We start from the raw sequence: 27,985 nt of genomic DNA, 5'->3' as shown, positions 1-27,985 counted from the left end.
TTAAAAACATCCTGCTATAGAAGTTACTTATTATTATTTACTGACTAAACTACATCCACATTAAGGTCCTAAAATGCTAGAAATTCTATCTAAAGACTTGTGAGGCCTTCTACAATACTATATATATACACTATATATACTATATATACTATATATACTAATTTCCTAAAGTAGCGAGTGCCCTTTCTCCTGCGCCCACAGTATGTCAGTGAGTTGGTTAAGAATAAATAGAGTTTACATGCATGTGTATTCAGAAAGTTGCTGTACTGCAGGAGATCCAGCTCTATAACCTTTTAAAATTAGCATATTAAAAAATTTTAATACTAAGATTTCATCATTTGTCTTTAGAATCATAAAGCATTACAACACTAAGGCTCACCTAACTTAAATCTCTAAAAGTATCCAATCTTTTGGTGGTAACCAGGAGCAAGAAAGGTAACCTACGAAGTTCACTTTGTGTTTTATTTCACCTAAAGAAGCGGCAGCTCTAGTTTGTGAAGGCTGAATTCCCGAGATCTCCCTCTCCTTACACCTTGGAGCCAGGATGGCTAGACCGATGCCCTCAAGCCCTGCTCCTACCAACGGCACAAACTACCACAGGATGCACGGACCGTCCACTGCTTCCATGCACGTCGTCCAGTGGTCTCAAGCCACATCAGCTGGGCAGCACAAAACCAAACTCTGGTGACAAAGCTGCAGCAATGTCATCAAACGCCTTTTCCTTTCAACTACCTGAACTCTCTCATTCATTTAGAAATGCTTTCCATGTTGTTTCATTTGAGGAGAAGGAGTCGAACGCAAGCGCCTAGCCTAACAGATAATAGAGCGACAAATCCGAGGTCAGTCAGTACGGTAACACTGCCGCTCACCCTACCTAAAAGCATCCTCAGATTGCCTGTGTCTGGTTTGGACTGCTGGTGAATAACTAAAGGTTTCACCTCAGTTCATCCTACAGCTCAGTGTTGGCTTAGGGCTCCTGACCACAGCTGGAAGCTACACAGAGCTCTGGAGGGTGTAACTGAGGGGGAAATGGTAAATTCTCTCTGCTCCTTTCTTGTGTGCTTTGCTCAGGGCTGGCTCTAATTAATTATAATAGAAGTATCAACATGCAATTAAATTTCTATTTTACGTGCTCTTCTACATGTATTTTCCTAACAACATAAATATAGAATGTGTCCCCTTTATCCTTATACAAATACAAATGCATAGCTATTAAAAACTTAAGATCTACAATCAATATAAAGACAACCATATTTAAAAAGTTAAAAATATCATTTAAAGACCTATTTAAAACAAAGTACTAAAACTACAAATACCTTATTATTATAGATACCGTTAGAAAAAGAGAATTATTAAAACAGAAGAATTCCCCATTAATGTAAAAGATCAGCAGCTGTCCTATGTAATGGATACCCACCAGAAAAGATACACTTGCTGCTGAAACAGAGCGTTGGTTTAGGAAGGAAGAGCAGTTCCTGGTTAATCACTTAGAAAATTAGCTCATCTTTCCTATAGCTCCTCTCCTGAAATCCCTGACCCATTCAGCCCCAGAATCTTGTGACTTTCCTATGCTTTTGTTTCGTACACAATTCCCAGTGAAGGGCCACAGTATGACTTCAACCAAAGATAGTGAGAGCACCAAACACCATCTATGCTGAGGATACTGTAGCTTCCAACGATGTTAAATAAAAAGCTTCTAAATACAGCACTAAAAACAATTGGCTTCCCAGTTAAGAAAGTTTTGAAAAAAGGCTTTAAGGCTTCCTGTTTACAGAAAGTTCAGACTTTTCATATCTAAAGAATACAAACAGCTAAGTAATTACTTCGTATTAAATACTCTAACCACTAGTTACTTTATAACTTAACAGATAGAAAATATAAAGGCAGAAGTGTAAGAGCAACTAATAACCTACAAAGTTAAAACGAGAGCAAAAAAAGAGAGGGTTTTTTTTAAAAAACACAGCTGAAATGATCCGAAGTGTCCGTTGTGTGCGAAGCGCTGCCGCTGGAGTCGACAAGGGAACCCAGCTGGCAGCTGCTGCACATTTTCACATACTTGTCACCCACTTCTCACTCTCTTGTTTCTTCCTTGGGATGGTACTCCCGCTTGCAAGCTGTATCTATCAGCAGATGGAGATCTAGGAAGAAAAGGGAATACTTAGTAAATATCAGTCCTTGTATATGTTTCACTTGGCAGCGTGCAGAGCAATTGTACTTCTATCAGGTGCTATAAAATATGGCCTGAAAGGCAGACTGTAACTTGAGAATTTGAGGCCTACTCTTTAAAGAATAGGAATTACTCTAATTTTGCAAAACTGTGAATACAAAACAACAACAAAACTAACTATAAGAAAAGCGCTCCCGTTCTTCCAGATATATTACTATCTATATGTGCACTCACTACCATGGATACCAACTGCCAAATGTTAATTACTGTAAAACCCTGGCAGGACCCACAGAAATGCCCATTCTGCTTGTGACATATACCTTCATCTATTCACAACTGCCTCAAAGTACGCCATAGCTGGTGCCAAGATCCTAGAGAAAACTTGTGGCATCACGGATGGGACAAACAAGAGACTCCTCTTTTGAAAATTAGCTTGATCCGCAGCAAAATGGAAATACTTCCACTGTATGGCCAGATCTTGCACATCAAGTACCCCGATACAGTCCCAACAGCACTGCCACTGCGAATGTCACCCATGTGAACTTTAATCTCTGAACAGACACGTTCATATCTTAGGAAAAGTACTCCAGCCCTTGTTCTTTTTCTGTACTACAAAGTTCCTGCCCAACAGGCACCAGTTCTGCACTTTCTGAGATTCGCCTCCTGCCAAAGCAGACTCTGCTGGGAACAAATCTTGAAAACACAGACGGATGGAGAAATAAGGGAGCTAGTAACAGTGCGACTCGGAATTATGTCAAGCTTGGAGACAGTGTCTAACATCCACTCATCCGAAATAGCAGACTGCCAGGACAGGTAGTTTGAAAGTCCTTCACTGCATATATAATGAAGTAAAGGTAATGGCAACTGAGCTGGAGCAAGAAGCTGCAGTTCAAACTCCTGAGAGCAACTTCACTCTGGGCTTCAGACAGGAGATGTTGAAGACCTCAGGGCCAGGCCTGTCCCCGCATTAGCTCTGAACACTTTGTAGGAGAGAGGTCTCACTGTGACCTGTTAGGAACACTAATGAACTAAATGAAATTATTTTTGTCTGGAAGATGTAGGAAACAGTTCAAGTGAACACATCATAGCATGGGAGACCTTGCCTGAATGAAGATTCGCCCTTCGCAATTGCACCTATGAATCTATTTAGCTTGCAGTGAAAGAGAGGGAATGCACAGTGACACAACGGTAGTGGCATGGGAATGGGTGGTAAATGTCTAGGGCACCTGGCAGCATGATAATGATGGACTCGTATGAGTCAGTAGCATCTCAGAATTATGTCTGTGTTCCTGCAGCAAAAAAAATATTAGAGGAAGTTGCCAGATTATTTGAAGGACTAAACAACTCACAAAAAATAGATGACCAGTCACTGAGAAAGAAAGCTTTTTCCTTAATGTATCAGTATCAGCTTAAATGCTTAAATCCAGAAGTAACAAATTCCACCTGGTCCACTCTGAGATCCCTATTGCCAGAAAGAAGGGCTGCAAACAAAAATTTCTGCAATCAGAATCTGGACTTTCTTACATACTCTTTTAGAAGAGGAGGCACAAACCACAGATATTAGATCCAGTACAGCTACATTCACTAGCCGAGTGTACCTGTGGAGTACAATGCACAGGAGATGGGGAAGGATACATGAAGAATTTACAGAGATCATTCCTGAAGTCCTAAAGAACTCCTCTTGCAAGTGTGGATGCTGCCAACATAAGCAGACAAATTTATTCCAAAAATCCCATTTTATAGATGAGCTCAACTAGAAAGTAGCAGAGCAAGAAGATGCATCAACAGCACCTTCAAACTATGTCCTAAGAGTGAGCCTGGGACTGAAAAAAGCAGTCCCTGAAAGGTGAGCTATCCCTCACAGCTCAGTGTGATAAACACGCCCGGAACTAGAGAGCCATACCCACTGTCTCTCAAGAAAAAGAGCGGGAAGGGAACAGATAACACAGCCTATGCTCGTTTGCAATGATGTATCTTAGTGCTGAATTAAGTTCTGCACCCTCTGTTGCAGCCTCTGACTCCCAGGAGGACTCACAAATAGTTCTTCTCCTGCTGCTACCAAAGAAAATGGGGTCCCTCTGCCAAATTGTCAGGTACAAAGACAATTAGAGCATGAGGAGTAAAGGTATGGTTAAAGTAAACACTTGCATTCAAAACAAACAAGGAGGAGGGTATGTTAATGACATTAACTTACAAAAACCACAGGGGATGCTAAATGTTTGCATGGCTTTGAAAAGTGACTAGAAAAATTAATTGAAGAAAAGTTTACCGAGGCCTTTTCTACTTAATAGTAGAAAAATGCCAAGGATGCTGTTGGAGACAGGACAATGGACTAGAGAGACCCTTCACCTTGGCCATCTGGTTGGCAGGATGTCCTTAAAACTGCTAAACTAGAATTTAGCTGAGAAAGTTGGTTAAGTATATTGTTTTGCATTTGAAGAAAACAGATAACCTATTTCACTGATTTACAGTGTTGCAGAGATGGGCTGGCAGCTGTGGAGAGAAATCCTGGGGACTGCATTTTAGTAAGACAAGAGCTGTCTCTCTTGCTACAAGATAGCTGCAAAAAGCCAAAGAAATCTGGTCTAGTTCCTCAAAAGAGAGTAACACCTTCCTCACAAAGGAGGGTCTGATTCTTGGCTCATTTGTACAGATTATCACCTTGGTTTTGACCCAGAGCTGCTCCAGGTCACAGAAATGACTTTTCCTTCCACCTTCATCGCAGTGGCCTTTGGTACCACGTTATGTCGGCTCTCGCTGTGTGGTATCTAGAACTTGGTGTCACCACAAAGAGAAGTGAATTGTGTCAGCAGCCTACTCAAACAGATGGAACAAATAGCAGGGCACATACCAAAGTGCAGGCACAGAAAACTCACAAATGAGTACCCAAAGGAAAAGAGGAAGATGGACAGGACTCAATCACTTTCAGAGGGTAAGTTAAGTTGTGAAGAAACACCTGGAAATTTTCATGATGCAATATTTTAGCACAGAAAGATTAAGGAAGAAGTTGTTTCCAAAGGAAAGGAGATACTGGCAGAAACCCATGTAGTCAGAGCAACAGAAGTCAGCTTATATTTAAACCCGTCTGCTTCAGGCTTACAGCTGAAATGCAGGAGATGGACTGTGCAGCTTCGAGGCTCGTATCATGTGCCCAGTTTATTTTGGGCCAACTTGAGCCTGATCGTGTTTGGCCCAGGTGTGCTGGGCCTCTACCCTCTACACGTACGCCAAGCCTAAGAGGTACAACAGCGGAAACGTAGACCTGGATGACTATCACATTTCCCAGAGAGTAGACTCTACGCTAATTGTTGCTAATTAACATTAGTCTAACAGTGTTTCATCTCTGTGGAACAATCCCATGGAAATGCTTTCCAAAATGTTCCTGTACATAACTTTACAACTGGCATGTTAAGCAAATGTTGTGCTTTAGATATGAAAAGTTTGCTAATTATCCATGATACCAGGAAATAATTGAACAAGAAATCTCAATTCTGTGTTTTAAACAAAAGCCTGTCTTCTTTCAAGAAGGCATCCAGCCTTTCTTCTCAGCTTCCTGACAAGAAGACTTTATTCCTTACTTAAATGTTTGAAACTGATGGGCGTTATGAGCTGAATTATTAACTAGCATCATTATCTGGAATCTAGAAACTACCCTTTGAAGTGAGCAACAGCTCTTCAAATTCTGCAATCAGCTCTTTGATGAACAGCTGTGAGGGTAATAGCTTCTTATGAGACTTGGAGGCTGCACCAACTTTTCCTCTAGAACGGATCCCAAATACTCTTTGTGTCCTCTTATGTCTCACTAATCTGCGGACATTTAGGTTTTCCCTTTAGTTACTAGATTTCTGAATTGTTTGGCCTCAGATGTCCGGCTGCATGTTTTTTGCATGTATTTCAGCATATGTATCAGCAGCCCGGTACAAAATTTATTTAGTGATCTGAGACAAAAAGTTTGGACTTCTACACTAACTTCATCAGTTTGGTGGTTTTTTCCCCTGTTACTTCAATAATCATCTCATTGCACCATCACCCTCGAGCAAACGTATCTACGGACTTCATCCCAATATTGTGACATCCGGATTTCTGACACAACTCCCAGAACTTCAGGTTTTATTTACTAATATAATTTATACCCTTTTCCACATAAGAGTAATTAGCGTAAGCATATCTATGTAAGTGTGTTGGTAAGTACACTAAGAGGTTGTATCAGTGTAGTATTTTAACTGCAGGCGCAATCAAGTACTTACACTGCAGACAGTAACTAAACTATTCTGATCTCCCCTTTCTGTAGCAGTTAGTTAGTTTCAGAGTAGCTGTCTCAGTAATCTCTAAAAAAAAAATAAATGTAGAATCTCTTCTTACCAAGGGACTTGTCGTCGTGTGAACTGTGTCGTCTTTTCCTGCATCCAGGTATTACAGATGAATTCATCTCTTCTACAGGTTTGTTCACAGGCTCAGTTCCTGCAGTGAATTGTCTCTCTTCTATCTCTGACATACTGAATTCATATTTCACACTAGTATTCTCCTTAAAAAAAAAAACAAACACAAAAACCACAAAAAACAAAGATCACTCAATATTTTATTGTAATCATTTTAGGGAGAAAATAATTACTATTCTTCCTCACTCCAAAAGGGTATCTAACAAGTTGTGAACACTGCCTAGATGATTTACTTAATAAGTGTTTTAACTCAGAATTAAAGTTGCCAAACTGAAATGCAACCTCTTAAAAAATATCATACTAAGCACAACATGAAATCAGAAAACTAGAATATATAAAGTTAGGGTACATGTCCTCACAGTCTGAGCTTTGTTATCATACTAGCTATAAGAAATAAGCTAGAAGAAATCCAGGTGCACTCATAGTTACCAGCACATGTATTAGTAATGACAGATCTAGCTCAAACAACTTGACAGAGCTGTGTGATGCAAAACTACGCATGCAAGCTGCACATTTCTGGTTGGAAATCTCACCCCACCCCACCCAATTGTTAAGACATTAAATTATAACGTGTTGCTTGCTTTTTGGAGCCCTCTGCTGCTGCTCCATATGTATTTTGCAGGCAACCATTTACTGAACGGGTATATTTCCATGATCATGTGGCAAAAATCTGTAGATTTGAAAAAAAAAAAAAAGCCAAATATTTCTATAGTTTCTATTTCATAGAAATGAATGTTTCTGTTCCACTGAGGAAGTAAAGGCCTAACGTTAAGCACTTCGAGTTTACCTTTAGAAAAGTGTTCTTACTATCACTTATTCTAAATATTCATCTCTTGTGCAAATATCCTATCAATCAATATCCTAAAGATGAATGATTGTTCAGAGCCTGCAACATTTCTTTCTATTAAGGAAAAAAAGCTTTTGAAAACTGGTATGTGTGAGTTTGCAGAAGATAAAAGGTCATCACACTTGGTAATAAGATATTAGTCATTCCAAAAATCACACTCTCCGCCTTGTGCCTGTTGTAACTCAATGTTAAATATATAAAAGGCAATGTGTATGCATATTAATAGAAATACATACACATTCTTTGTCAAAAAGTTGTACAATCATATTTAAAAAGGAAGGCCTGTGCGAATACAGTAACTGAATACCCCAGGGAGAGCTATTTCCCCCAACGTGCCTCCTGTACTTGCTAGATAGCCACCTTACTGGAGCGTTTGTTCTTTGAAATGAGCTGCCTGTGTGCATTGCATTAGTATTGTTAACAAGTGGAACCATGTGGCCAGCAACGCCTTTTGTCTAACACCTGAACCTCAACTCCTTCCTCGGCACAACAACCAAGAGAAGGAAGGAGGACTGTAGTTCACTGCCTTCACCCGCTGGAATCCAAATTTCCTGAGTGATGATCTAAACCTCTCCGTTCCTGGTGACATTTACATAATAGTAAGTTCTAGAAAAATTAGTAAGCAGCCTTAACCAACTAGTGAGAGAAGGGAAGATTTCTCAATCAAGCATCCTCATTTGCATACTCCACAGGACAACTGTTCCAGAAACAATTCTACAAATTTCATTATTAAAAAAAAAAAGAGAGAAAAATAGATACACTATGAACTGAAGAGCAATATCAGACAGGGGGATGTAGAAATGCATTGTTTGATAAACAAAAAACAAATGCATATTGGGATAACTGTTATTAAGACATTATTACTATCCTACATGGTGACTAGGAGTTCTTCTACAAAGGACGTGGGGATGCTGCAGTGCCCCGTAACGCCAACGACACCCTGGGCTGCGCAGGGACGCACGGGGCCAGCAAACTGGGGGAATTTCATTTCCCCCTCACTGGTGAACCTGTGCTTGCAATGCTGTGTCTAATTTTAAACCATACAGTTGTGTGTGTGTGGAAACTGAAGAGCAATGGTACCGCTCAGTACCCCTTTCAGATTCCTTTTTATCACTGTGTTTATAGGATCTTACACACCAACTCTTCAGTAATCTAATATAAAAAAGGCAATAATAAGATTTTCATCCTAATAGGATCGGCCTATCCATACAAATCTGATTCTCAAGTTATCTCATTTTTTTGCTTGTTTTTTTAAGTGAACATGCTTCTGGCCATGGATTTACCACATCTGTGGAGAGACTCTTCACTCAGGCCTAGTACTGCTGCAATTTCAGAGTCCCAAATGTTGTTTGGCAGAGAATCAAAGCAAGCTACCAAAGCTGACGGATGTGAAAGTTTTGCCTTTTCAATTTAATTATTGAAAAATGCCGAATCCGCTGTATCTCACAGGTTACGTGACTTACAAGATAGCAACCGGACTATACATATACCCAGCTGGAACCATGATGAGAAGCTAAGGTACTAAAATTAACAATTCACATGAATGGGGTTTGCTGGATTAACCTTCACCAAAGAAAGCAAGATAGGTATACTGCCAAGGAGAATGAACAAAACAGGAGGCAAATTCCTCTCGATCAAGCATTACAGAAATGTTGTATTTCCACTTTAAGAAGAAAATAAAATATTTCTTATAAGTAGGAGTGGAAGAAAATATGCCCATTAAAGGCCAAAACCTGTAAAAGTCTAGGACTGGAATACACTGAGGCTTAGAGGACAATGCTGGATCTGAACTAACTGTACTAACTTTTTTCATGTAAAGAATTGCTCTTTAATTTGCTATCTTTTAGGAAATCAGGAAAGCAGAATAAAACAGGTTTCTACTAAATTGTTAGTTCTACGAGGAGGACAGTTGAAGGCTCAGTAGCTGTCACAAGAGCAAGTAAATGCTATGAAATACTGTGAAAGAAATAGAGAACAAACCAGCAAACACCTTTGTGCCACTGTAAAAAGGGATAGTTTTCCCACAACTTCAACGCTCTCTTCATTTCAAAAACGGATGTAGAAGAAATGGAAAGAGTTGAGAACAAACCCAAAGCTAACCAGAGGTGCAGAGCAGCTGCTGTGCGGAGGAAACCACAGCAGGGCTGTATGGTCGGGGAAAAAGTCGACTGAGGCGGCTGTGATAAGAGATCTGTAAAATCCCAAGTGACATGCAGGAAGTGGCAGGGATGACAGCTGAATGTCTCTTCGGAGACAGCAACCAGGGAGCATCACATGAAGCTCGTAACAGCCGTGCTCAAAAGGAACAAAAGGAAGCTCTGCGTGCAATAGATGGTGAGCAAAGTATCTATTTGGTCAAAGGATACTGAATGCTAAAATTGACATGGCTTCAAGGGCTGACTTCAGTCCATGGAAGAGAAACCTAAGATTAAGTACATGGTATCATTCCAACTTCTCCAGTGGAAAGTAGTTGGAAAATTTAAGGAGGAATGCCCTGTTCTATTTCCACGCCTTGTTCTTGCTCTTCCCTGAGTATCAGATTACAGCTATTGTCCCGAGACTTGACACTGGGCAAGATGGACCTTTGACCTGACCCAGCAGAGCTGTTTTGATGTTCTTGTATTAACACTGGAGGAATTTGCTCCTCCTGGGCTGGTACACGGAGGAGTAAAACTGTCTTCTGTGTGCACAGCCGCTACTCTGTCACAAGCCTGCTCTGAATTACGTGGCACTGACAGCTACTGAAAGCCTCAGGTGGCTTCCAGATTCAGGGATAAGGAAGACAGCAAACTACGTAGACGCCTGACAGGAGTACAAGGGAGTTTGGACCACAACCTCCAAAGGCCTTCAACAACGGATACATATACTGCTAAAAATGCATTTCAAAAGTTGTCAAAACTGACAATGTTTAAAGTGCAGTCAACACTTAACATAACGAGTGGACAGGCATTAAGGAGTGCTGCCAACTCTGCAGGCAGTAGCACAAGGACGTACTCTTCTCTACACAGTACACTGAGCAGAACAGTCTAGTCTAGGCTTGAGTTTTGCAGAGGCTTGATCAGAATATACCTCTCTCTCTGTAAAGATACCCAAGAGGAAGATCACTAAGAACAATCAAGTTTGCACCAGCTGAGGATTTCCAAGCTATAAACTTTACTGAACGCATCAAGATGCTAATAGCACAATGGAACAGTAGCTTCAACACATAGAAAAAAATGAAATTTTGTGTGCCTACATGCAAGGTAGGTCTCATGCAGCAGGAACGCATGCAGTCAATTTCTGGCTTTTACATTGTTTCCAAAACAAAAAAAGTATAGCACACATTTGCTGCCTTAACAGAGTAACATCTAGAATGCCCCTCATCGCACACGAGACTTACAGTTTCGTATACAGGGAAGATCAGGCACAGGTAAAATGAAGTACAATTACAACTTGTCAGACACCACAAAGTATAAACAAATGAAGATGCTTTATACTATTCAAATGTCAATAAATTATGCTTTCCAAAGAAAACAGAAACTCAATAACTGTTTATCAATAACAATCTAACCATTTATCTACATTTTAAACAAAAAGCTTTGCCTTCAGTGGCAATTCTCAAAATAGTCTTTTTTATTTAAGATTAAAGATAGCATGTTATAACCTAAAAAAAGTTTCTACTTCATCACCATGAATACACCTGCACTCTGTTTTTTTCCCATGCAAATGAGCACCCTAACTTGGCCAACCCCTCTTATGGTCATTAACGTGGGATACTTTTTCATTCCCTCTTCTTTTTTAATTCTTGCCTTACCAAGCAAACCCTTCACTGTCCCTTAAAGCCTTAATTAAAGAAGCATTTAGTTCTTAGGCAGGGAAGAGTATTGAAAAGCCATAAGTCCAGACCCTACCATTACCACTGAATATAGTTATCTCACAAAAGACAGGTTTTTATCTTCCTTTACCACTTACCTGCTCTGGAATGAATGGTCCTTCCAGAGCAAACATTACAGAGGGTTGAGTTGGGCAGTGATGTGGTTGTTCTTGCAGTTTTTCACACCCTTCCTGTGTGGTCACAGATTCTTGCACTATTTCAGCAGCAGCACTTTCTACAGGCACAGTGGTATGGGTAGCACAAAGAAATTCAGCAGGCTGTGATGGAGAACAAATTACTGCTTGATCTGCTTCCACCATAAATGATAAGTCTGAAACTACAGGAGTAAGATATTCCAGCTGGCTTTCTTCCATCAAAGGTGTATCACTATTCTCACTATTAACCTGCAGTGGCTGACTTCCGTTAGACTGAGAGGTTGAATACTGGATCTCCACAGGTTCCGCTTTCACCAGTCCATCTTCGGGTGACAAATGCATCTCATCAACAATCTGAAACGCAGCTTCAAGATTTAAATCTGGCTTCACATTTTCATCAGATGTATTACAAGGCAAGTTAGGGGGCAGAAATTCAGCTGCATAAGGTGACTGCATTGGAGGACTCTGGAAGAGACAAAATAGAGTGAACTTGTATAACAAAACATTACAGTGACAGGATGTGTACTGGTTCTGTGAGGCTTTGGAAGTGAACCTGAACTGAAGCATTTGTTTATCCAAAAGCTTGAAAGATTGTCTGTTATTTTCTACTACCTACTACTTTGTCCTGGTTTTCATTAACCACCTTACTCTTGACACGCTTGCTTTCTTCTATTCACTGTCTATCCTGGAGAGAAGGGAAGGTTACTTAAGAGTAGCTGTGTACTCCTTCAGATGTGTTGTCTGCATACCCTTGCACCCAAGCATTCAAACCAGAGACTTCTAGTCTTAGTATGACCCTTCGCACACCACATATGTGATAGAAAATAATAGACCAAATCTCCCCGCCTTCAGCTCTTCTAAAACTCAAACATTCCTGTAGCGTATAAAAACAGCACAAACCACAAGATTTTTAAGCAAGAGAAAAAGGTACGTATGCTGTAAATGTGCATATGGACAACACGACTTGAGGAACTCAGTTACTTACCAATAATATCTTTTTCCTCTTCAAGTGATTGTCTATATACGCATCCACACAAGGGGTGATTCCCAGGGATGCTCCAGTACCAAACTGAATGGGAGTTCGGATACCTATGAAAACAAGTAACTGTAGAACTGCCCTGTCACAGCCTCACATCTGGACACTCCTGGCACGACACAGCGTCCCACAAATGCACAACTCAAAGTCTACACAAATGTGTATAAAAGCCCTATAGATCTTCAGGTCAGAAACACTTCTGGGAGAACCTGTAGAGGCTGCCTTTGCCATCTGAAAGATACTGAAATATTTCACTGCAATGACGTCACAAGATGACAGGACACAGTCAGCAATCCAATGATAATTTTTTTAGTAGAACTAACACAAATCAAAGAATGTTTAAAGCAGAAAGAAGACAATGAAGAGTTTTTCAAAAGCAGCAAGTCCTCCTCAAGTGAAATGATATATCACATTTTAACAGTCAGTGTCTGTACTGCTATTTCTTCTGGAGATGACTCAGAGTTAAAGGACACTGGAAGGGTAATTTCTTCTGACAAATACAAGCCATATAATGATGTTGAACAGAAACTCAGGTATATTTAAAATACAATCTTATTTTAGAAGAGATCTAGTATGAAGGATTAGTCCTTAGTGCTTGATTATCCTCAGACCTTCAAGCTGAGGTAATGGTTAATAAAAAGCTACTTCCATAGATGAATAAATTAAGAAAACAGGAAGCCACAGAATCACCTACTAGGAAAGCCATATCAGATCAAATGCCAGTGAAGGACTTGGTCTCCCAGCAGCATGAACATCAGAAGTGCCTGAAGGAAATACCACAAAGAGATGAGATCCCTTCCTCTGGGTGTAGGAAGTCAAGTCATGTTGTGGATTCATGTAGATGTGCCAGTCTGCAGATAGCCATAAACCGTGGCGGGTTGGGGGAAAGGGAGGGGAAGATAAAACCTGGAATTTGAGAAATGTAGGTTAAGCAAAGTCTTTTCATTAAAGGCAAGCCACCTTTATATTATGATATAGGTTTAAACATAGGCCCTTTCATTTAATATTTTTTCAGTTGTATTTTTTTAAATATCAACAAGGTGTTTCACTTTTGTTGAATTGCTTGTTTACTGTCTTAAGTAGCCAGGATTTTAAGTAAGATCTGGATTACCAAGTCAACTGTCCAGGGATGAGATCATCCCTGTGAAAAACAAACAAACAAACAAACAAACAAACAAACCAACAAACCCACACTGCAACTTCTTCTGCCTCTTCTTAGGGGACCTCAGCTTGAAGCGTTTGTAACACATATCGTCTTCTTGGATGAACTACAGGATCTCATACGCCTTTCCAATAGGAGAAAGCACCCCCACAAAGATACAACTTAAATCCTTTCAGTTTATGTAGAGAAGATGTGACAGACAAGGATGGGAGGGTGGCAGCAATGAAACAATGAAAAGTGATAAAAGATGGAGAAGTCAGGATTCAAAAGACTAATAGTTTGCCAGTCATTTAAACTCAAGAGGAAAAATGGTCTAATTTAGCAAAAGTGGTGAAAGGGAAGATGGAAGATGGGCATTTCACTTCTAAGATTAGCACAGCATATGCAAGAAGTAAAGCACAACCACGCCTTTTCAGGGACTGCTAGGACTAAAACAATCTGGCTTGAGTGTTTGGACAATCATTCAAAAGTAGTTCGGATTCAATTTCATTTTGAAATAACATGGCTGATTATCTTTCTTATTACAAATAAAAGCAAACTCCTCAGGACTGCTTTTAAAGTCAGGACAGTTTTTCTTCTTTTTTCTCTCACATTTATTTCTTCCATTTCCAGTTACCTTTTACCAGTTCCACAAGGAAATACTGTCAGCTTAATAACAATGCTAATAGCTACAATCAAATAGCCAGGCTGCTAGTTTAAAAAAAAAATCACTAAAATCCAGTACGTAGCCTCGGTTCACACCTATGATAAAGCAGCAGGGAAACACTGCCTGAATGGTTATGAGTTGGTAGAACTGCTGTTGCAGAAGACAGCAGGAGCTTTCTCTCACAAGACTGATTCCTATCCACGGATACTGATTCATCACACTGATCTACACCCCACTTCAGGAGAACCCAACTGGAGTATGAAGCTGTACCTGAGCTCCCCATTTGTAACTAATTGTGACGAGAGCGTAATACAAATCTCTGAAACTTTGATTTCAGAGACCTGACTAGAGATATACTCTAATCAGCCACTATGTCTGGGTAGAACCAGCTATATCCCCTTGCTGTTCCATGCAGTAATTCTCTGCAGCTTTTTCTGGAGAGCAGACATTTTTCTGGAGGCAGACATTTACTTACTGGCCTTGTTGATCCATTCTGTATGACTTTTGCATAATCCTGCTCAGAAACAGCCAGTTACTGACCTGGTAGGACAGATTTACGCCACTGCTTGCCTCTGAGCGGCTCACACGGAGCTTTACTTTCCAGCAGCCTCTGCCCAGATGCACCAGCAGCTTTTGACTGGGAGTTCCCTGACAGAGTTGCATTATCAAAGCCACCACTAGTAAGTGGCCTAAATCTCTTTTGACTCCACACACTGCCCATAGACTTGCTTCTCCAAACAACTGATTTTTACTAGACCCTTTGGACAGTGTCTTTATATTATCTTTCAATCCAGCCACACCACCACCCTTGACGACTCCTTTGGAATGATTTGCTATCCCAAACATTGATCTCAGCCTTCGGAGATAAGTTATTTGATGGTGACTTCCATCATTCAGACCGATCCTCATGTCCTGGATGAAAAAGAAACTCATGATGAAAGTGAGATGACAAAGATGCACTGTGTGAAAAATAAATACCGGAGTATCAATGGCATGACTGTGGCTGTTGGCTATTTATATCCTTACACCAACATGTTATCCTGGCCATAACCTGGCCATCTTGGATAAGTTTATATTAAAAAAAATCATGAATAAAAGACAAAGGTTGATATTTGCAAGACAGAAAACTGGATGATCAAGCTTGGGTAGGTGAACCCTTTTTCAACACACATAAGCATAACTTGCTTTGCTTGTACCTCTGTGAGGAAAAAAAAAAAAGTATACGCATTACACTGTAATAGAAAAGTAAGCCCTTGCATTTGTACTTCAGATCTTTTGATATTTGACAAGCCAGGCCCTCCAAATAAGGTGCAGTTTCCACCAGAATTATATAAAGCATGTACATTAAGTACTGTAGTTATCTTTAATAAGACATCTCTGAGGTGGGGCCAATTCCAAAAGTCACCTTAGTTTTTCTCATTCATCAAATCAAACTCAGGACTCCAGAAAGCTGTCTGGGACAAAAAAAAGTGGAGCTGTTTCCCAGTATTTTAATAATATTAAAGAATCTCTTTTTGTCCAGGCAGGGACATTCTTAAAACATAAACGTGGACTCATTAACTAAAATGAATTATTCTGGTGAAGTCAGGCAAAAAAATTATACAGAAAAAACACTCCACTGATGAAGACACCCACTATGCTGCTCCCCTGAAACCTAACTTGAATTACAAAACTACGTGACTGATGTTCAGTGATTCTTTGATTGTATTGAATAGATATGTGTAAACCACATTACTGTCGCTTCCTCAAGCAGATGAATTTTCCAATTTATATCCTTCACTCCAGAAATCCATAAACCTACAGTTCATTCATATGGTCTCCTCTGCTTTCACCCAGTTTCAGTATGCTACACTCACCTGGAAAAAGCTGCACTGGGTGTACGTCGAAGCTGCAGGACTAGCATAGCTGGTCAGAGGATCTATGTGGGCAGGTGGTGAACAATGCTGCAGTGCAGCTGCAAGAATTCAAACACAGTTATCACACTTCTAGAATTTGTGTTTGGTATGCAGAGTTCTATTGCTTGCTTTAATTAAACATTTCAATATTCACACAGTAAGCTGAATTCCAGAAATGTATTATTACCTCCCAAGTGATTTTAAGACTGATTTCTTCATCTTAAAAATATTTATTCTAATATATGTGTGCATATGTAAAATATATATACTGTAAAATTGATATACACACATAGAAACTTCATAATCAGAGTCTTTTGTATCTTGATATCACCTTTTTGATTTGGCTGCTTGACTTTCTCATCACAACATATCACAAAGTGGATTCACATAGGAAGAGTCTGCATGTTTATACACACACACACATACACTCTGAAATTAAACAGTGATTTTATTCTAAAAAGCAACTTTGTCAATGAGGTAGTATTCTGCAGGTATTATTTTTTGGTGACACACAGAGATAATTTAAAAGTGAAGGCATTCTTTGCAGGACAGATAATCTTTAAAATCTGTAATCATTCTGAGAGAGAGAGAAATCCTCAACGAAATCAAATTTAGTCCAACGTTCGTAATCAGTAAATGTAATAAGTATAACTTGAGATGGCAAACAGATCAGATCGATTTATTTGCAATGCTTGACACTTACACTGGATTTCACATGAGACAGTTGTTATGATAACCAGTACAGGTTTTTAATACCTATACCCATGGCCCTGTTTAATATGATGTTGCTGAATTGTTGTGCAGTTTGGAGCAACAAACACGGGAGCTAAGCAACACAGAAAGAGCTAGTGGGCATCCTTCTAAAGAAGCGTGAGATATGTGTATGACTCATGTGACTTCAAAAGCTAATTCTAGGTAACTTTATGATGAAATCTGGACATCTTTCAGAAGAACATTCTATGACCTCTGAACATATTACAGTTCTGGATATTGCAAAAAACCTAAACAATATCTGGGTTTCACTCAACTGAAACTCCAAAGTACATTTACAAACCCAAGAAAACCACCAAAGAAAACTTTTGAAGGGCTATTGTAAAAACAATGCAAGAGAACAATGACAAAGGAGAAATTTCTGGTAACCTGCTAGAGTGATTCTAAGGAAAATCAAACACATATTACAAAGAACCTGTTTTCTAAGAAAAGAAAAGGAAAGACCTGAAGGGAAAAAGTGCTTGTGAAATCCCAGGTAAATGCAAAACATTAAGTCCAGATCACAAGCTATAAAAAGCTACAAGTAAAATACAAATGACAGCATTCTTACAGTAAGTAGAGCTTTTAGCAAAAGCAACTTGTTAATCAAACAAATTTTAATGTTTGTAAATCAAAGTGAGGAGAACAAAAATAAGTGTAGCAGTCCAGACTGATGACTGACTCTGAATGGTTCTGAAATGCAGAATGTTGCATAAAAAGAATGGTTTGCTCTCACAAGATCTTTTCTTTTGCCAGCTCATAGGCTATGGCAGTGACTGATCTAATAGCAAGAACAACTGCATCTGTGGAAACACCACGGGAGACACAGACATAGTCTTAATGGTAGTCAGTTAAGAAGCAAATCCCCCGTAAGATGGAGGCCAATTTTAGATAAGTACCACTTATCACCCATAGTCACAAAAGGAGAGTCATCATATATCCAAACAGCTTTTTAAACAACACTGAAGAAAGCATCTACTGATGGGCAGTGTTATCAAAGGTGAAGGTGTTGATTCATTTATAATACTTCACATCTTCCAATTGAATCAAGATTCACCAAACATACCTGTTTCACTCACAAGCTTTTGTCCTACCCTGTTAATTGAAGAAAAGAAATTTCTAAGCTCTTTTGTCCAAGGTATAGTTAATCTAGTCATACCCAGAAGAAATTACTAGCTAAAGCACATTCTGTCACCGGCTGTTATGAAATAACTGACAGTGAACAAGGATCTCATTTGAATACTAAGGAGACAAGGATGAATGGCATCTTACAGAATAAATGAATACTGAATAAATGAAGAAAAAGATACAGCCTCTTCTATCAAACAAGATGGATCAGCCTCAAAATAGATTCAGTTTCTGCCAAAAGAGAGACGTACTTCTGCCCATACAAGCTATGGATGGAAAACTTCACACACATGCTTTAGGACACAATATGCAGAATATGAACACTGATTAATGGAAATGGAACCGCTGTCAGCGGGGCTATAGCCAACCCCTGAGAACAAGCAGAGATCAATGAAGAGCACAGTTCACAGAACAAGGAAAGGACTGAACACTCTGCATCAGAAATGTTCTTGTACAGAAGTCAAATGACCATATTTTAAACATACTGAAAATATCTTTGGATATCCAAAGGGGTTGCAAAGAAATCAGGGAAAGAAATCAATACATTTAAAGGAAGTTATTTAGAAGCATGTTAACAACAAATTATGAGCAAATACAAGTCATAAATCTGACAGTTCAATAAGAAAAATCAGAAGGCAATACAATAGAATAGAGAATTAGTTGACACTAGATAATCTATAATGGGGAGGAGTCAACAAGACTTCTTTTTGTTTAAGAGAAGTCACCCTTCATTGCCCTCTTGAAAGGCCTCCAGTAGGTAAACAGACATGATCTGATCTTGCTGATATGATATTTAGATTTCACAAAAGCTTTTAACAAAGTGATCATCAGAAACTCTTACAAAAAGTGAGCAACAGCAGCATGAAAAGGAAGGCTGCACATTTAAAAAATAATCTGTTTTAAAGATACAACACAGAAGACAAGAGTGAGGTCACCTGCTGAGGTTCCCAAGGACCTGCACTGGAACTCATGCTGCTCATCATTTTAATACAATACTTTAAAAATGGAGTGAGTGAGCAGTGAGGCGATGCTTGCTGATAATACCGGGTTATTCATGTCAGAAAAGATCAGTCAGCTATGAAGATGTGAAAAAAACCCCACTGCCTTATGAGTTTTCCAAAGTTACCACTCACCAGACAAAGCTCTGCATTTAGGAAAAATAAACTAATTTCACACAGAAAATGATGGGCTCTTAGTTGTCAATCAATCATCAGGAACTAGATCTTGGTATTATAGTAGATAGTTTCAGGAAGATGTTGGCTTGACACTCAGCAGCTATCAAAAAGACCTCCAAAGTCATAAATGAAACAATCAGATTGTTAGGAAATAATAGAAAAAGGGAACTGAGAATGAAATAGAATGATATTACTTCACAGTGTAAATTCATGATTCACTCATACTTTGATCACCATGTATATTTTTGGACTCTACATTTCAACAAGAAAATAACAGGTTACGGGGAAGGCAACACGGATGATGTACAGAACAGATGAAGGAACAGCTAAGTGCGGCAGGATTCCTCATTCCACGGAAAATGCAACTGAAGGAGCCAAGATAGAAATATTTAAAATTATGAATGGTGCAGTGAGAGGGACATGGATATACACACGTTCACACAAAAACCAAATGGAGATTTAATGAATACGTGGTAGGGTCAAAAGAGACAAGATAAGGTGGCTCTCCGCACAAAATGCAATTAGCTGTGAAATGAAGGCCTCATCAGAGATGTTGTGTGTGCCACAAGCCTGCGTTGGTTGGGAGAAACAGACCAGCTCCTGGAAGGGAAATCCACCAAAGGCTACAAAATACAACTCGTGTTATGGTTTATCAATTCCCTGAGCCCACACTGTTGGGAGTATTTTGGAAAAGCATCAGTCCATGCTTGCTCTGCTCCTGCACTCCTCCCTGGGCGTTACTGTAGGAGGAAATGATGAGCTATATGGACATCTGGGCTGATCCAGGGTAGTATTCTTATCTCCACAGCAGAGAACTATTCACTAGGGAATTACTGAGGCACTCACTAAATCCTGTATTCTCAACACTAGAAAAATTGGATGAATTGTATAAAAATAAGCACATGAAATTAACATCACATTTTTATATACCTCTCCTTCCTCTTGAGACAATATTGTTTTGCAGGCTCTCAATGTTTCAGTAGAGAAGAACAAATCAATCATAATCTTTGCTGAAGACACAAAGGCTACAGCTCGATCAGTAAACCAAAGGCATCCACATCCAGGCTCTGGCACGGAATTTGTTAATCCTATTAAAATCCCTTAGTCTTCCAAGTCAAAACCGCCACATCCAAACAGTCTGTTGGGAACGGTCCCAAGCCCACGTCAACCACTGAACTAAGCACAGCACTTTTGGGGGAGAGCGCTAACCAGGCTAACAGTCTAATGATTGAGCTGATCAAAACACCCAGGCACTTTTCCTGGCAAAGTTTAATACAGTAGCATAGATACAGACGGATACGCTTGAGCTTAGCCATAGTTTTAGCAAAGATATATCTTCCCAAATATATCTGGAAGTTAGAACCTAAATATAAATAAAATCTAAGAACATCAAAAAGCTCCATTCTTACAGTTCGATGTGTATATGTTTGTACTGCGTGTTTTTCACAGGTTCCAATACTACACACAAACTCAAGAAAGCTGAAAGCCCAAAAGTAAATGCAAACCCAAGATGATCAGCCACAGATCTTTCCCAAGCTGGAACAGCCACCACCATTTCTCCAAAGATCTGTTGGAAATCAAAGGAACACACGTACCATCTCTATGGATTCAAGACATTAATTAATAAGCATTCTTATCAGCTAAGCTGGGCCAAAGGGGATGAGACTGACACTCTCCAGCATCTTCCGTTCTACTCAAGCACGCGCTACATGTGAAATACCAAGGAAGAACCTTAAGACCATCTTTTCAGTGTGAACTTACCACATCAAGTCCAAAAGTTATGCCTATGAGAAGCTAGTTACTCATCAGACAACTGGGTCAACAGTACTCAAAGCTGTGCAGGGAATTAGGGAATGCAGCTGTGCCTGTTTCTGCCAGATCAATGAACACATCGGAATGGGCCTGAATACAAAACTGTGCAAGCTCTGATCCTTTACCAATCAAAAGACTGATGAAAATGAGGATGATACCCGAGGTCTCTTCATTAAGGGAAAATGGGAAAGAGAACATTGTTTGAAGTTATACATCTAGGTGGGATTGAGTGCCTTACTCCTACACAGACTCAGATTTCTAGCAGTTGTCGACTCTCTGCACAGTCAATGAAGAAACAGGCTCATGAGAAAGAAATGAATTGTCTTCCAAAGGCATACGTCTAAGAAAGTTGGAATGACTCAACCTCTGGGAGGTGCCTGTTTCTCTCTGCTGGCTATATATGTAATCTAGATGACAAGCCCAGGCATATACAACTAACTATTATACATTCAGATGAATCTTTGGCAAGATGAATCCTACTACTAGTTTTACAAGTGCATTACTAATGCATCTAGTCTGCTTTTCTCAAGGGAAAATATGGTGCTATTTATGGTGTGTTAAAACAGGTATGTTTTCAGCTGCTTATTTATTTAAAGATTCCCCTTTTGACCAACATATATGGGTATTTTAAGCCTTATGTACAAAGAAAATTATTTATCTTAACAGAGGGTGTATCATTCAGAATAACATGACTACTCCTAAGCTACCACTCACCAGAAAGGTTATCATATGTAAATGAACCCTACAGCCACAGATGTATTTGAAAGGCACAATTGGACCTGCCATGTCAGGTGACACCAATAACTAACATTTCTCACAGTCTCCTTGACTGATTTTTCATTATTAGGACGCACTCTGATAATAAAGCTTCACTACATTTCTTTGATGTGATCCTAGTACTATCAAAGGTTTTGCAGATAGTTGAAAGCAAACAGAACTAAATTCTTACAATAATTATGATCTAATGCTAGCAGGAAAAAAGATCCAAATGAGCATCTTTTCGTTTACTGCCTTTTCAATAAGAATCATAATGAAAAAACAGGGAAATCTTTTTGTCACTGCAGTTAACAAACAAGTTTGAATATACATAAAAAGAAATCTTATGACAAAGTTCTACTTTGATTTAATTTAATGGGACTTCAAAAGTGAAATGAAGAGACAAGAATAAGATTGAACATACATTCTTTAGTTCCCTCACTTATGAAATATGTAGTTTAAGATTAACTATCACTTTCCAAATAAGCTAATCTTGCTTCTGTGCTCTCAAGATGAAGGAAAGCAGACTTTTTCATGTGGACATATGAAGAAATAAGCTTTCGGCATTCTGTATGTTATAATATACAGAAGAAAGGATAGTGGAGAGATTAAGAGATACACAGGAACAGAACTAAAAACACTGAGACAGTCCTAAGTCACAGTGAAAATTAAAAGATTTATAATGCTTTCTAGTGAAATGTCAAACTTACCTTCTCAGAAGTACTAATTAATTCACTGGAGTTTTCAAAAGTCTCAGATTCCATACGTTTCTCTATTTTAGTCTGAATTACACCTTAATTTTTGTCCTTACAAAATCTGGTATGCTTTCATCATGCTCTCCCCCCCCCACCTCCTGCCTGGAAGATTTATCTATACAACATACCCAATTTATTCTTTAAACTTTTATAACTCCAGTGAGAGAGACTAGCGTCATCCAGTTATAGAGATCTACATATTCATGTCTAAATCTACGCTAGTCTCCCTCAACTCCACTACAGTCAGTACTGCAAAATAGATACTTCCAGGACATGAGTAAGCTCACTCCAAGACAAATTACAAACCAAGCTACACAAATCGTACCACAGAGATGCCCATCTCCTTCCCTTGACTATAGATGAGGTCTGGGGGACTGGTGAGATACAGACATCTAAAATTCAGTAAGATGAATTCCAGGATATGCTTTGTAACCACTAGAAACATGAAGTAGGGACCATCTTCCACCTTAAGCAGATATTCGGGATTAGGCTTTGAGCAACCTCAACCTAGTGGAAGGTGTCCCGGTCCTTGGCAGGGGGGTTGGAACTAGATGATCTCTAAGGTCTCTTCCAATCCAACCCATTCTAGGATTCTCAGGACACTCTGCTTATTGGAGGAGACTTAACAGTTTGCAGCTTGTAGTGCAGGCACTAGCCACCTCAGTATCTCTGTAACACAGGGCAAGGAGCATCTGGCAAAAGTTGCCTGTCTCTTAAACATTTAAGAGTGTCCACAAGAGATGGCTAGCTCCTCACAATCCTCAGAATCTTTCCTTGATAAAAAATGGTATTATGGAAACTAGTGAATATTGTCTGAAACGTTCTCCGCAGAGGTCTCAGAAGCCACAAACAAAAGATGTGAAGATTCTGCTCTGTACTTGGAGAAAGCAGCCACTACGTGTAGGATTTCTAGACAGGGATGTCTACCTTAGTGAAGGTGCAGCTGCCAAGGCAGGAAGGAAACAATAACAACTGAGCTTTAGTTTGTTGAAGGAAGGAGTCACTATGTTCTGAGTTTCAGAAGTTTTAGGAAAATTTAAAAAATGTTATGACCCCCCCCCCAAAATAACCTATGACATAATTTTTTCAATTCAAGGTAAGAGCAAGGAAAAGAACAATAATTTGCTTCAACTTCTCTTCTGAAGAATAAAAACATTTAAGTGAGACTGAAAATTTTAGCAGAAATACTTCAGACAAAAGTAAGTAGTTAAGACTTTTGTACTTTCTAGTCTTCAGTGCATTAAAAAAAACCCACTTAAAGAAGCTAAGCAAGAAAAAAAAATTAAGATATGAAAATAGTATGAGTGGAATGAAATATTTTACACAATACTTTTGACTGATCTTTGACTTCTAAAACTTAACCTGGGAAAACATGAGACCAAGGACTAGTATACTACTTTTCAACAAGGTCTCAATGCTTTAGTATCATTGTCCTAGTCTTGTTTAATTGAAAAAAGATATGAAAGTTAGCCTAACACTGACTAGCTGTGGACAAATGTTTTTCTCCTTGCCCTTTAACCTCAATAGAGAGGCAATCTGGAAAATCACCAGGGGATGCTCAAAATCTGGAGGAAGGACAGCAATACCAAACAGAAAATCTTTTTGCTTTAAAGGTCTCTCTTCCTTTTAGACTTTACATTTTCTGTCTAATTCTCACTTGAGATATACGCATGACAGAGCATTATAGAAAAATATTTAAAAGTATCACTCTTCAATATCTTTTTGAAAAGCAAGTGCAAAAATTTTTTTCATACCTGTTGGACAATTGGCTTGTGAGTACGGCATTGAAGATGCGTTGCTGCTGTTTTTTGGAAGGAAAGCGGCATTGGTTTGAGACCCTTGCAGAATTGGCAGAGAGGCAGCAGGCAGGACTGTGTACGTGACCTCTGTTGGAAACCTCTTGAGTGATGGAAAGGTAACCTCTTTATGTGGAAAAACTGGGGAAGCTGCATGTCCTGGAAGCAACCCAAAAGAACCCTGCCATGTCCTGGAAGAGACTGGAGTCTGATCTAAACTGTTTGCGGGTAAAGTGCCATGGTTCTGGGATGAGGTTGACACGTAAGGATAGATACCATCTTGATGATAAGGTTGACGAAACTGTCCTACAGTCACCAGTCCTGCAGTGGGTACAAAATAAAGTGAAACAAGTGTTAAGGAAAGGAGTTATCACAGGCAATGAAAGGCAACATGATGAGCCCAGGCTCTACAACGTTATCTGGGAAGACCACCTTTGCTCCAATATACTTAATCCAGAAACAGACTGTATTCTTACACCCGAACATACAGTAACTGCTGCAGTGCAACACACCATTGTCTATGTAGCATTCAATCTCCTTAAACAAGTTATCAGTATTTAGAAACATACTATAAATCAAAATGTGTAGTAACTTACTAAACCAAAGTAATTTAGAAAGGATTGTGTATTAACTCAGACAATACTTTAAAAAAAAAATCATAAATCATAAAGCAAGACTTTACCAAACTCCAGTGCTGACATCATAGAAAGCTAAGGGAATGGCAAGGTCAAAATCCTCCAAATGACTTTGAAAGTACTTTATGACAAATCATTTAATTTGTCAAGAAAAAAAATTCAAAGCCAACTTTTTTCCAGTCAGCTCAACTAGTTCAGTTTAGACTAAAATATCCCAAACTTTGCCATTTTGTTATTTCCTAGATATTCCATTTCTTCTTCTCTTAGTTTCCTCTCTCAGTCATTATTTCATGAAATGGTATTTGCTCTTATACCATGACAGCCCAATTTTTATTAGGGCTTTTGGTGACTTTGTTGAAACACTGATGGTAACACTGAGAACGCCTATGCTCATCGAATTCCTAAAGGAACTACTGCGCTTGTGAGTTTTCCACAGTGCCATGCTAATTATAAGTTTCAGGACAGTTTACATTAACGGGATTTATCTAGAAGTCAGGCTTTCTCAGACCCGTAGTTCCCAATTCTTGCTCTAAAGGACTTCTTAAAGCCTCACATTCACCTCTTTCACTCCTCTGATGGGAACTAATTCGAGAAATGGGTAACAGTCATGATTCTGCAAGTTCATATTAAATCATTAAGAATCACTAAATAAATACCACCTAGTCCTGAAAATTCAGTAAGAGTTAATGTATAGGACTGTTTATTTCCTATTCAATGTTTTTACCATATACAAACAGAGAATGAACAGAAGGATGAGAATTCCTTTGTTTATATTTTACCTTTGGATCGGGAAATTAAGATTATCTAGTTTTAACACATAAACAAGGCACCACAGGCTGCCAAGTTAGGAAGCACCGGTTGCTTTACAGGAATTGTTCCTGGATGTTTAACACAGAGTTACGTGTTGCGAGACATTTGGAACATATTGACGCTTCGCAAACAAAAATATCTTTTATCTATCAAATTACCTCACATTTACAGCAAAGACATGCCTCTAAAGAGTCAGTACAGTGCGCACAGTAAATTGTCAGCCTGTCAGAACTTGACTGCATATAAAAATGATGTTTTCCTTGTTCTGTCTTTCTAGAAACAGAGACTCCTAAAGCAAAAGCTCTCTAAAACTGCACCCATAAAAACAGAGGCCAAAAATTAAAAGGCTGTATCTTTCTTAGGATTTACTCTACCAATGGCCTGTGTTACATCAGTCAGACCAGATTTCATTGAAGAGGTCTGGCATGACTCATCTTAGTCTTAACAACACCAAATCTTCAATTTAAATGCTTCCTAGCCTCCGTATTGAAATCACTTCTTTCCCTTCTGAAACATTTCATTTTGTTTCTTGGTATTACAGGTGTAGTTACACACACCTAGAAACCACCACATGAATTAGATGACAATTCCTACTCTGAAACAGTAACCGAGAGTAAGTATCACAATACCCTACTCTGTTCTAACTGCGGGCTGAAGCTGCAGGAAGCAGACCCACTCTCAGCTTCTCCCCTTCTCCTGGTCGCACAGTCCTGCTATTTCTCCCGCACCGAGCCTTACAGCTCTGCACTCACATGGTGCACCACCCGGGCCTGACAGCCAGCCATAAAAAGGCTGCTCGAGTCTTCTCCTCAGATCATTGTGCTGAACCAACACAGTTGCTCTATCAGCTGTAAGGAAGATGATGGTTCATGTGCGACCAAGGGAATGGGAAGTAGGACAGCTCTTCTGGTAGCAGCTCACAGTTCAGTCAGACTCAGAGCATTGCAAAACAAGATGTTCGTATCTTTCTTACACAGCATCAACTACAATGCTCTCAAGTTTATATGGAATTTGTGGAATAAACCTCTAAGAGCTCAGACTTGTCTTGGAAAACTGATCCTTTCCAGAAGGGTTAGAAAGAAGTGAAACATGTTCTGGGGCTTTTTAACAGTATTATTGTTTGTTTAGCTCTCACCTACTCATTCAATCCTCTTTAAAAGCTATCTAGCTTGTAATTCTTTTTCTGCAGACAACTGTCAGAATCTTACTACCAGGTCTTTTCTCCTTTGCACAAAACTGACAGGATGCTCTAGTTGTCACTTCACATGACCTGATGTTTCACACAGATTTAATGAGGGCTTATTAAGCATGCCTACTGATGGGCAAGGAGGAGTAACGTTCATCTGGTAGAGCTGTGCCAGCTCCAGAGAGATGGGGCAAGGGTGTTCTTAGTGTAGTCCACAAAAGGGGTTGTATTATAATCTACAGGCAGATTGAAACACAGGAACCACCTTACCCATGCTCACTGGCAGCAAATCTACCTGCATGAAGAACAACCGTTTTCCTATGCTGGGTCAATGGAGCACCCACCAGCAAGGACAGGTACCCTCCTCCCTCAGGGGAGTCCTAATTGTCACCTAGCACTTCTCAAACCCACCGTGGCCCTGCATGGCTCACCCCACCTCACCTGGCCTGTTGGCTTCGCTGAGCGCTGGGGGCGGCAGCAGCGGGTTCCCATACAGCGACGTGCCGAGCAGCCGCTGGAAGCGGTTGGGTGGGCGGCTGGCCACCTCCAGGCCGGCCGCCAGCTTTGCCTTGTTGGCGCTCGTCAGGCGCTTCAGGTTGACAAGGAGGTCGGGGCGGTCGCGGAGAAAGTGGGGGCTCTGGAAGTGGTGCAGGGGCCCGGCGGACCCGCTGCCATCACCGTCGCTCGCTGGCCCCAACAACACCTTGCGGAAGCCGTAGAGGTTGAGCTGGCGGATGAAGCTGGTGAAGTTCTTGGTCTTGAAGAGGTCGGCGGCTCCTGCCACCCCATCACCAGCTGCCCCGGCAGCACCGCCGGGCCCCACGCCCAGCAGCTCAGACTCGAAGAGCAGCTGGTCGACGAGCAGCCCCTCGCCGCGGGTGTCCCAGCGGATGGAGCTGAAGCGTGGGCTGTTCACCAGCCGCCACAGCTTGGCCGGGAAGTTGTTCGGGTTGATGGTGAGGGGCAGCGGCAGCTCCTCCAT

At 40.0% G+C, this 27,985-nt stretch overlaps 1 protein-coding gene across 1 annotated transcript; it reads right to left on the bottom strand.

Annotated features, from left to right (window-relative positions):
- Positions 1-188: 188 nt before the first annotated feature.
- On the bottom strand, positions 189-27,985 carry HSF5 (heat shock transcription factor 5). Its single transcript, XM_010312953.2, has 6 exons — positions 27,445-27,985; positions 24,331-24,693; positions 16,162-16,259; positions 11,405-11,926; positions 6,530-6,692; positions 189-2,138 (listed from the first exon to the last, which is right to left on the bottom strand). The coding sequence occupies exons 1-6, from the start codon at positions 27,983-27,985 to the stop codon at positions 2,071-2,073; spliced, it is 1,755 nt and encodes a 584-aa protein (XP_010311255.2). The 3' UTR covers positions 189-2,070.

The sequence above is a fragment of the Balearica regulorum genome, chromosome 19 (genome assembly GCF_011004875.1).
Source record: "Balearica regulorum gibbericeps isolate bBalReg1 chromosome 19, bBalReg1.pri, whole genome shotgun sequence".
In the NCBI taxonomy this organism is placed as follows: Eukaryota; Metazoa; Chordata; class Aves; order Gruiformes; family Gruidae; genus Balearica; species Balearica regulorum.
This window is presented reverse-complemented; position numbering and strand designations above follow the sequence as displayed.

Coding starts and splice junctions, on each gene's coding strand:
- HSF5 (XM_010312953.2), bottom strand. CDS start 27,985: ATGGAGGAGCTGCCGCTGCCCCTCACCATCAACCCGAACAACTTCCCG. Junction 24,694..27,444: donor CAGCGAAGCCAACAGGCCAG/GTGAGGTGGGGT, acceptor TACCCACTGCAG/GACTGGTGACTGTAGGACAG. Junction 6,693..11,404: donor GACCATTCATTCCAGAGCAG/GTAAGTGGTAAA, acceptor TTTTTTTTTAAG/GAGAATACTAGTGTGAAATA.